Source organism: Uloborus diversus, chromosome 9 (genome assembly GCF_026930045.1).
Source record: "Uloborus diversus isolate 005 chromosome 9, Udiv.v.3.1, whole genome shotgun sequence".
Lineage (NCBI taxonomy): Eukaryota > Metazoa > Arthropoda > Arachnida > Araneae > Uloboridae > Uloborus > Uloborus diversus.
Window position 1 is genome coordinate 41,890,550 of NC_072739.1, and position 12,049 is coordinate 41,902,598.

Sequence of the window (12,049 nt, forward strand, 5' to 3'; positions counted from 1 at the left end):
GTTATATTGGTAAGGTATTTTTTCAGTATTGGTATGTGCTTTACTTGGCATATTTTGAAATTTCATCATTATTTTTCGTTTTATTGATTGCTGCCATATTTCATCAGATTTCTGTAGGAACTATTTGTTTGTTGATAATATATATTATTGTCTTCTAATGGTCTTTAAACATTCATTTGAAATGAAAAACAATCCACCAATTAAAAGGTAAAATAATCCGCCAAATAAATACATCGAGTCATTAATGAACATTAAAAGTTCCTTTAAAATTTAAAATAAGAAAGAGCAAACATAGCAGCGATGTAAACATTATTTTTGTATTTTTGACTAAGTGTGAAAAAACAAGTTGTTAAACTAAGTGATGTTGATTATTTAGAAATTTGAGCTGTGATTTCTGCTTGAAGGAATTACTCACTGCTGTTTTGTTTAATTTGGTACTTTTCCTCCTCACAGCTTCCTCGGAAATCCAGTTGGACCAAGCCAAGGCAGTTGTTGAGCATTCAGTCATGAGTCAAATTTACACATCTGCTTTACATCCAAATGGTGACGGAGATGTTTTAAGGGACAAGTTAGTATCTTTATATGCATTTTCTTCAGAGGCTGTCTGTAAATCATGTCACACTTTTTTTAGACAGTTTCAACTCCCATCCCTCACAATTTCATTTTACCCACCTCTTTCCCCTTGTTATATATATGTACCCAGTGTCGGGTCTTGGATTTTGATGGTGAATTTTCCATCCCCCAGAAGTCCCTGACCAAAACATTGCCCCCCCCCCCCAGATCTGACACTGCATAACATGCTATTTTTCTTTCACTTATTGCTATACAAATGTGTGATGTGGGTCACACACTTGTTACCTTCTCTCTCTCTCTTGTCGTTAACTCACAATTTCAAAACCCCCCTTCTCCTACTCCTCAAGGTTTGACCCTATTAGTGGAGCTATAGTATATACAGGGTGGTTATAAAATAACGTGAGGTGTTCAGAGCCCTCTAGCAAATAAAATATTGGACGAAACATTTCCAAATTTCATGGACGTGCATAGCAGACCATGGGATTTCAATTTCTACTATAAAAATAGTTCCAAAAATCACCACCAGGGGAATTTTGGGGCATCAAAAATGTATAACTTGAGAATACTGAAAAATTAAATGCTAAAAATGTAGCACACATCAAGTTTTTTCTTCAAATGTTTGTGGTTTACAAATGAGGTTCAATAAAACCAACACAGAGTTTCAATTTGTAACAAGAGAAGAATAATATCAAAAGTCATCACGAAGAAAGTTTGGCACAGCGCCAAGGATTTCTTTCTTGGATAACGTTCATATTAGATCAGGGGTCTGTCCAGGATTTTTCACAGGGTCCGTTTTTTGTGAAAAATAAAATAATTTTGTGAAAAATCAAATAATTAAAAAAAAAAGTTTTTTTCTTGTAAAAACGAAAGTTTAGACTCCTGAGATGGTGGAAACTGCATCATTGACACTTAAAGTTGAGTGTTTTCTCTCTTTTCTGTTGAGAATATCATTCTTGAGTATTTTTCTAGTATTTGAAGAGAGGGGGGAGGCATCGCTCCCTGGGAGATGGGCACCCCTCAAGTATCAATATTTATCTACCATTCTACATCATGTTAAATTATACTAGAAATGTTTTTTGTATAGTATTTAAAATAATTGTAAGAAAAAAAAAATTAGGCAGGGGTTCAGCATTTAACTTTTTAACCCAAGACACTGCTTAAAAGCACAGAGTTTCATTCAAACCTTATAAACTCCGTGATTTTCACAAAAATAAAAAAATATTTTATTTGTTCACCTCTTAACTAAGCGTACTAAACATCGAAAAATCACATTTCCACAGCGGATGCAAAGAGATTGCAATTCTCAAAGTGAAGGAATCAAAAGTATAAAAACGGCTTGTAAATAAATATTTTTGATAAAACTACTTTTGAATTGCATTTTAGAGTCCTATGATAAACATATCATTAATATCTAGGCACTGTTGAAGCAAAAATAAATAAATAAATAAAATAAAAAATAAACCATCGATTCAGCATTTTCATTATGTACTCATAAAAGAAAATAGAATTCCCCTTTAAAAACTTGAAATAAGCTTTGTTACAAAAATAAAGAGACTTTTCATTTATTTGCATCCTAATAAAGCGAAGCTAGCTTGAAAAAAAAGAATAAAATATGATTCTCATATTGGATGTAAAAAGATTGCGTTTTTCAAAATGTAGACATCTATAGAAAAAAAATAACGGTGAATAAAAGTTATTGAAAGTTAATTATCCTTTTTAGTATCGAAAAACCAAACCCATATAACTTTCTCCCAAAATAACAGTTTAACATCGCCACTATTGATGATTAAATCATGAGTGGGGAGAAAAGTGCTTACTACGCCTATTCAGAGAATGTTGACGCTTTTCCAAAGAAGTTTACAACACCGCTGCATAAAACAAACAAGCAAAATTAAAAACCAAACTGACTTTCAGCTGTTAATTTCTTTCAAAGAAACCAACAACAGGCATATTTATTTGGTGGTAGTAATTATTTAAGAATTGCAGGAGCATCACCAGAGAGCCGATTTTTTTTCCTTTTGCAAAATTAGCTGATTTTGTATAAGTTGATTCCTCTAATTTAACTTTAAATATGCTGTATTATTTTAATTTGAGATTTGCTCTTTCAATAAACAATTTGAAAGATCCGTTTTTGTTTACCAGAATTTTGTGAAGGGTCCGTTTTGGTTGATCGGATTTTTGTGAAGGGTCCGTTAACGGACCCAAATTTGCTCTGGCCAGACCCCTGTAGATGGTGTACCACCCCACGTTACTTTAGGTCTGAGTGTATAGCGGCAACATTTATTAGTCATACATTTCCTGCAGTATGGCCACCGTGATTGCCCAAGCTTTCACCTTGTGACATTTGGCCATGGGGAGTAATCATGATTTGGTGTACCTACGACATGTTCTCGATATCTCCACTTTGAAAGGGGTAGGAGATTTTAATCCCCCCCCCCTCGGATGTGTGGAAAATATTATGCATTGTGTGCAGAAACTGGAAAATTTTGATGTTGGTCATATTGAACCTCATTTGTACGTAAAAATCATATTTTGTCAGTTGACATTTAATCCTTCAATATTCACAGTAATACTCCTTTTTAACTCCAAAATTTCCCCTGGTGGCGATTTTTCATACTATACTTTTTTATTTCGGAAATCAAAATCCCATGGTCTACTGTGTACGCCTATGAAATTTGGCAATATTTCGTCCAATACTTCATTTGCTAGAGGGATCTGAACACCTCACGTTATTTTATAACCACCCTGTATATTACTTTAAGTAGCAAAATTTTAGAACTTCAAATTTATTTAAATATTGCTACTTTGAATTGTGTAGTTTTTTTTTTTTTTTTTTAAATAATTGTACAAAAATTTATTCACCCTGTAAGAACAAATTAGATCATTGCTTTTATATTCTCTTTAAATATGTTAAGTCCTTAAGTATCTGGATTTTTCTCTGGTATATTCATATCATATATAAGAAAGGCTTTTTCATGTGGGGTAGTGAGAAGCAAAGGCATGCAAGTGGCAACATTAAAAATGGAGGTAACCAGTACAAATGGTAGGTGAACCTCTCCTTTATCTTGGAGCAAGAGATTGTACTAGTAGCCCTGGTAGATGCTGCTGTACAGCATGATTTAGAAAAAAAATTTGAATGAAAGTCTACCTAGGATCTGATCTTTTAACGTGTTTTAATCAAATCTTAAAATTGTCCTCTTGCATCCCTTTGCTTCTCACTGTCTCATATGTCCTTTAATGCTCACTAAAATCCTCAATTGGTATTTGCAAGTTCTGTAGTTTAACAAAGCAGTTCATAATAAAAAAGAAAAGATTTTTTCAATTTGTTTTTTAATAACTTAAATTGCTTTTTTGCACATTGAAAACTTTTAAAACCTTTAGTGCATTTTAAGTTTGTGTGGGAAGTAAAATAAGAAATAGCAATGACAATGAGCACAAATTGCAGATTACTGACTGCAGTAATCTGCAATTTGCTATTTGACATTGTTATTTCTTATTTTACTAAAGTGCATTTTGTTACTTATTGTATTTTTGGATTGTGTTCTGTTCTAAATCCTAAAGTTGCAATGTTTCTCTCTCTCCCATAAACAATTGATTTTGTAATTTTAAACTGAATAGCGTAAATGCAAATTTCTCTTTATACTTCAAGAAATATCCATTATCATAAAATGTCTAGCTGATATTACTTTTTTTTTAAAGAAAATTACATGTCGGATTTTTTTTTTTTTTTTTTTTTTTTTTTTAGTTTTTTTTTTAGTTTTAAAATTATCATACTTTATAAAATTTACTATTGTATGCAATTTCTTTTTATAGTCAGTATCATATTCAATGACCTCCGTACTATAATATTGAGTTGCTTAAAATAATGTGCACTATTTTGGGAATATTGTGTGGAGAATGTGATGGCTATTTGTATTTTTTCATTCATACTTTCAAGTTTTCTAGTGGTTTAGTTTAACTGAAATAGATTTTGAATTTCACCAACTGTAGTAGAAACAAATATTTAATTGAAAAGAAAAATTAACTTTTTTTTTTGTGCAAACTTATTTGTGTGGTATATGAAAATTTCAATTAGATTGGGACTCAATTGATGAAATTATTTATAAAATGGACTCGGTTATTTATAAAACAGACGATGAAGTTATTCATAACACGAACAAACTTTCTATGCGGTCCCTATACACTGCACAAAAACTGGTTTGGATGTACTCTTATATAGATGTAATTCTATTCTGTTCTGCAAGGATGAACAATGAAAAAAATTTCCCATCATTTGAAGGATTTTTAAAAATCAAACTTAATAAGTTTTCTTGTTTAATTTTCTTATGTGTAATTGTGTACAAATGCATGTTTTTTCTTACCTAGGGTCCTGCATGAACACATGCAAAAATTATCACAAGACTTATCTCCCAGTAATAAAGATCTGAGTATACCTAAGGTATTTCCACACTTTGTATTTTGATATTCCAATTAAAGCAACAAAATGTTTGAAACCTTATATGCTTTTAAAATGAATGCTTTTCATTATTATCAATGTTTTCTAATATATGCTATTGCTATTATATTAGTCTGATTACAAGAGATGTGTGCAATGTAGAGTTGTATTTTTAAAGCAGAATCTGCATTATCCTTAAATGCTATTTTGTTACTTGTATTTCAGCCACACTTGCCCACTAAAACATGTTATTATGATCTTGCTCAAAAATTTAACGGAAACTTTTAAATGCATTTCTATATTGATGGATGTTACATTTTCTTTATTTTGAATGCAAAAAATCTTCCAATTCATCATTATTTTAACTCATTTTTTTGCATTAATTAAAAAATAAAACATGAAGAGCCATAAAAGTAAGTTCATGCAGTTTTTTTCCCGTGCCTTTTTTCAGGCACAATGTTACAAATACCCAAGAGCAGCAAAAGCAATTTTAATATTAGTTTACAATTATTGTGCCACAATTATGTTTTATTGAATAAAATTAAAAATTCACTTTCTTATTTTAAAAAGTGTATTTAAACTATGCATTTTTATTAAACCTAATCAATCTAATTGTTTTCAGTTAGCTACTGGTTTTTAATCATTTCTGCATGTTTCAATTTAATCACATATAGTCTTTTTGATCAAAATGATATTATGCTCAACAACCAAGCAGCACTAAATAATTCAATCATCAGGAGAATGTCTTGTTTTACACTTTTTAAGTTGTAAATAAAAGTTCTTTGTTAATAATTTCAACTTTTCAAACATTCCTGTCAAAAGTAAGTTTTATTTGTATGAGAATTAGCAATTGAAATTTATTTTCAAAACCAAACGTTAAACATAAATAACAAAATCAAAGTTTAATTTCATACAGTTGAACTCTGTTAATATGATCACAGTTAATATGAAATCATGGCTAAAACAAATATTTTGTTAATTAAGTTTGGTTTACTAATTCACTATATTAAAGATGTCACGGATATTACGTAGAACAAAAAGAAAGTTTCGGTTAAGACAAACAAAATTTCTGACCTCTGCATGGAAAATTTTCTTGATTGAATACTTTTTTTTTTTTCCTTTTTTGTGATACTTAGTATCACTGCAGAAAGGTCACCATGCTTTCCTTAGCCTTTGAGTAACTTCCTACCCATCTTTTAGTTAACAAGTGGTGACAGATATTCTACCTTTTTTACATGGCATTGAAAATTTTAATTGACAATGACAGCGTCAATGCAGGCCCCTGTGTATTCCTTTCTCATTGTCCCCAAGTTCTTACTTGTTAACTCTCAAGGGAGTGGGAGGTGTGCACATTGGAGTATAAAGAACATTGGGCTTTGCTATTGTTAAAGCTAAGGAATTTCTCCCCCTATTGCTATTCTGAGAATGAAAGGGTGTTGAAACTCATACTATTGCTTGCTGTTATTGTTTACCTTGGAACAGGTAGGTCTACTTAGGAATAAAACAGTATCTTTTCATTTGGGTGTTACCAACTGTCCATTTCCCCCACTCTATTATCACCTTTCTTCAAATAGGTTCTTCAATTATCGCTAATAGAATTAAACACAATAAAAATGCCTGTCCCACGTATTTTATTCTCCCCTAGAACATCAATAAGGCAGGTTATATCATGTTATAACTTAGTTTATCTTTTCTGGTTCATGAAGGAGACAAATCCGTAGTATTCAGCTTTACAGTCTGTTTCTTATGAATTAAATACAGCTTTTTCTAGTAATCCTTTACAAACCAATGGTGGGTGCCATAAAAAATAAAAGCATTATCAGTTCGTGAAACGTTAGACATATAAATGACTAGCAATGTGTTATATTACATAGCAAATATAGACATAGTAAAATATACAGATGCATTTTTTCTTCCCCATTTTTCATATTCACGGTTCTTAAGAATAACAGTTAATACAAACAAATGCATAGATTTTTCACATTTTGTATTAAGAGTTCAACTGTAGTATTTCAATGTTATTTTCCTCATGTCAAAATCATATCACATATCAAAATCATGTCATATCATAATTATTAAAGACTTTTTTTTTTCGTAATTATTCTATTGATTCATTTTTATTTAATATGTTCTTGTAAAATTCTTCATGGTGCAAGCGATTGATTTTAAATGTTCATAAATTCTAAACTTGTACAAACAAATTTTATTAACGCTATTTTATTGTATTAATGCTATGTTAAGTTTCCTGATTTGTATGGCTCTTAAAAGCCTTTACTTTTCCAGAATAATATTTAAAAAGTCTTAATTTTGTTCTAGTAGTTATAATTGTTTACTTGGTAAGAACAATTGAGTCAAATTAAAATACTACCATTTCCTTACTCAACACAGGAGTCTAAATTATTTCTCCTTTGCGCGTGTGTGCCTACCTAATAAAAAGGAAAGGAAAACTGAGACAAATGGTGTTCAACGAAAGGTTAATATCATTCAAATGCATAAATAGTATAACAACTGACCCTCTTTATTAGTTATTTGTTGTATAGTAAAACAAAAAATGGAAAAAATGTCACTAGATGAAATAGCAAGTAGATTAAGACAAGACCTTTGTGCTGAAGTAATAAATCGTAAACACAACGTTAATAATGCACACAAGACAATTGTCAAATCGTCAGTTTCTCAGGTACCCTGGAGTAAGTATTTTTAATAAGAAGTCAAGATTCTTGGGCCTGAAACAAAAAAAAAAGTTAAATAATTCAAGTAGAGGGGGTTAACAAGATGTAAATTTAATGGAAGAGAGCTGTTTAATTGCCCAAACTGGATTTAAAGTCAAGTACTTAATTGAAAAACAATTTATCAACTTTATTGCCAGATTGATAATAGGAATAAAATAACCTAATTTCTGGATTAAAAAAAATATTTCCTTTTTCTTGAACATTTTTTCCTCCTTTTCATTAGCAGTCTAAACAGATATGGGAGGTGAGCCATATGCGGGTTACTGGCCCCCGCTTTTGGTTTTGCTGTGTCAAAATTTATTTGTTCTAAAATGTAGAATCATGTTGTTATTATTTCTATCCAAAATTTATCTTCAAGAATAATATGATGCTTTCCAGTTTTATTTTGACATTTAAAAAATACTATCAATGTGATAACAGATGCTCAATATATTCTTTTGAGATGTGTAAGATACAGCCATAATTCATTTAACTAAATAATTATATTTTCTACATTAGATGAATTAATTTTAAATTTCAGTTATTCTGCTTTTTAGGTGTACCATTCTGAATGTCCATGGCCCTCTGCACAAGCTGAGCTTGTTAACATAAATGCTTATAAAGTAAGCTGGACCTTTTCTTACTTGTTTGAGTTTTTAAAATGAAACTGTTATGTGTCTGACCTTTTTAAAAAAAAAAAAATTCAAATTTTAGTTATTTTTTCCTTTTTTACAAAAAAGAAAAAAAATCATGGCGTGCCTAAAGAGAGCAAAGTGAAAGTGCATTCAAATTAATTGTTTTCGTTCATACATATGAAGAAATAAACTAAAATATAAAAATGAAAAATTTAAAATGAAGAAATACTCAGATATGCACAAACCTTGCATCATATAATCAATCATGAAAAGACACGTTATACCAGTAGTTCCCAACCTGGGTGCAATTTGACTCCTCACTGGGGCAACAAATTCTTGAGGGCCGATGATATTTAAAAAATGAGATAATAATAATAAAACACCAGCTCATATTTCAATTAAAAACGCATGCAAAACCTCTAATTATTCAGTGTTCAGACAAGGTATCATAAATAAAATAGGAAACATGTTGAAAGCTCAGGAGTTTCCTCCTCATACTAAGGAAGTATTTCATCATTCATTGCCAGCTTTATAAATTTTAAAATTTTCGTTTTTTTATTTATTGTTTTTTTTTTTTTAATTTAAAGTGCCAGTACGTTTACACCCCCCCCCCCCCCATTCTCCAGAAATGTAAGAAATATTAATAATTTTCTTAAAATATACTTCTGTTTTTGGAATGTTCGTCAATGATCTTAGTCAGGCATTTCCCTTCAAAGAGTTCAGTTAGTTTTGTAAAAGAAAGAAAAGTAATGTAAAAAGCGTATTTTTAAAATTTTTCTTAATTTCATCTTTTTTAATTTAAGAGTGATTAGATGTTTTTTATCTACATTTTATTTAAAATTGGACATTTATATTTTCAATGATATCAATCAATGTTCACTAGTGCCAATGTTTTTTTCAAGGAAGAAAAGGGGTCGGGGATAGGTGTTAGTCAACCTCGGGGGGGGGGGCGATGGGCTCAGAAAGGTTGAGGTTGAGAACCACTGCATTACTGCAGCATTACTTTTTACTAATAAACTATTACAACAATAAGAGTAGTAAAACAAAAAGCATGGGATTTTTTTGTGGCAGCTATCTTAAAGTCAACTAATGAAATTATTCACATTCAAAAGTCCGCAGTTCATGTGAGTGCACTGATAATTGACTTTTTAAACAATATATGCCGTGTAAGTGTGCAATATATGATTGAAAAGTCCAAAGGTTTAATAGATTGTTTTATAGAGATGAAATATTAGTAAATTGTGCTGTAATGAACTCTGAAGTTTTGCCTTTTCTTCCCGTTTCAAAACTTCTGGTTCCAGTCCAATTCTATTCAAAATTATATTTTTCAAAAAACCATGTATGTTAAATCCTAACAGTTTTCTTTTTTTTTTCTTTAATTTGATTTTTATTTTATTTACTGATACACTTTTTTTGAGCACTTCCGCCCAGAAATACTACGAGCAAGCCAAACAATTTAGACGCGCATGCAGTGCGCAGATACATTTGCTGCAAATATGTACTTTGCTCAAAATTTTTAAATTAGTATCAATGTTAAACAATGGTTATCTCAAATATCTGTAAATAAATTAATGTAATTAATCTCTTGCTTTCATGGATACATGATTGAAAACAGAATAAGCATTGCTTTACTGAAAATTTTTCCTACCCACTGTATATATTTTTTAAATACTTGCAAATAGTTTTGAGTTGTGTGCGCAGATACTTTGTATTTTTATCTAACTATGAGCATGAGAAGTAGGGAAATCTAACCCTGTGTGATAAGTGAAAAAAAGGGGGATTTTCAATGCCTGTTTTAGAGACATACCAAGTACTCGGTAACTAATCGGTACTCAGCCAAATTTTAATCAGATACTCTGCCAAGTAGTTCAAAATAAATTGAATATTGTTCAAGACAGATCTTGCAATGAATAAAAAAGTGCAAGCATATAATACTGCAATCAGTTACAATTGCTATATTCATAAAATAAGACTATTCTATGTATAAGTTTAAAAAAAACACTTATAAAATCTAATCAGAGTAAAAGTTAACTATAGATGTGTATTTGGGTGCAATTGTGCGATAACTTTTTCTATATCACATATTAGTATACGACAACTTACCTTTACATCCCTGGCTATAGGGCAGTAACTTACTGAAAACTTACCTTTGGTCAGGAACAGTCGAAGTGATTCTTAAGATGAATATTCATAGAATCATAACAAAAAACCTTGTCAATCGTATTCCAATGTATTCCAAATTACTTGAAAACTTGGATTGCGAATTTTTTAAATCATGGTTTTGCAGATTCAAATTTTTGGCATAATTATAACAATATACAGAAGTAAATTAAGTGATTTTTTTGGGTTTGACTTTGGGTAAAGAAATACTTAAGGAGAAAAAGACAAAAAAATGCTATCAAAATATTTTAATAACCGAAATTATTGTATTTTAAATTGATTCAAAAAAAAAAACAATCTCTCGACATTTTCTGATGTAATTTGTTATAATTCCAACTTGATTAATCATATCTTTTATTTATTTAAAAAATAACTTTTGTAAAATTTTTGACACAAACAAAATCTTGAAAATTATGAGTAATTAAATTTAAGCTGGAATTTTTAGACATGGAGGTCTATGCTACTAATCTAATGAGTTCAAAATTCTGTGGTTCTTCTTAAAACATAATTGGTACTCAGTACTCTGTAACTCGGTACTCGCCCGAGTAGTGAAAGGCCGAGTACTCTGCTACTCGGCCAAAGTGCAACTCGGTACGTCTCTAGCCTGTTTTTTTTTTTACTTATTTGACTTATTTTTTTTCAGACCCCTAGAGACAAAGTACAATGTGTTCTTAGATGTTGCGGCACAATCATGAACCTGTTGAGCATCGCCAGTGATAAGTCAGTCCCAGCTGCTGATGATCTGATGCCAGTGCTTGTGTTCGTGCTGATAAAAGCCAATCCTCCTCATCTCTTATCCACTGTACAGTATGTAAATACATTCTTCGAGAAGCAGCTAGAAGGGGAGGAAGCCTACTGGTGGACGCAGTTTGCCTCGGCTGTGGAGTTTATTAAGAATATGGATTACTGAAAGAATATACATATTTATATAAGTGATTTGGCTTACTTTTGTAAAACTAGAGTAAACAGTATCTATTATAGATATATCTAATGCTTGAAAGTTTGTTTTTTATTGAAAGAATTTGAAAATTGTGTGATGATATGATAGTGAATTTATGATTCCAAAAATTATTCTCTCTTCCCCAAAATAAGTGCCACATTTACACACTTTTCAATTCAAATATTAATTTTTTCCTGCAATGATTTCTATTAGCGTTCACGTCTATGTTGGCAGATCTTTCAGTTTTAATTGCATGCAAACCTTAGTCTTGCTTGAAAGCTTAAGCTTTTTATTGTTTATAAATGTTTACTAACTAGATACATGATTAATATTTTCATGTTGTACCTATGCCCTGCAAGAAGGCAAATTATTGAAATTTTTATTGTTGTCATGAATTTAATATGATTTTCAGTACTAATTGCTCCATTTCTAAAAATGTAGTGTTTTGTCATAAAATTCAGATCAACTGGTCAATTTTTCTTTCCAATTGGATTCATTTCAATTTGATTCTTTTTGCAGACTGCTTTCCCGGTGGAGATAAAATTGTAATATGTTCTGTCTGTTACTTCATTGAAATAAAACATTAAAACGAGAAAGA

General features: G+C 30.6%; 1 protein-coding gene across 1 annotated transcript in view; it reads left to right on the plus strand.

The window, feature by feature from the left end:
- Positions 1 to 11,608, plus strand: part of LOC129230175 (GTPase-activating protein and VPS9 domain-containing protein 1-like) — a 145,680-nt gene extending 134,072 nt beyond the window's left edge. Inside the window, exons 24-27 of the mRNA XM_054864577.1 lie at positions 454 to 568; positions 4,939 to 5,011; positions 8,274 to 8,339; positions 11,155 to 11,608. Of these exons, the coding sequence (XP_054720552.1) occupies positions 454 to 568; positions 4,939 to 5,011; positions 8,274 to 8,339; positions 11,155 to 11,421 (521 nt within the window). The 3' untranslated portion in view covers positions 11,422 to 11,608. The remainder of the gene's footprint in view (positions 1 to 453; positions 569 to 4,938; positions 5,012 to 8,273; positions 8,340 to 11,154) is intronic.
- Positions 11,609 to 12,049: the final 441 nt, after the last annotated feature.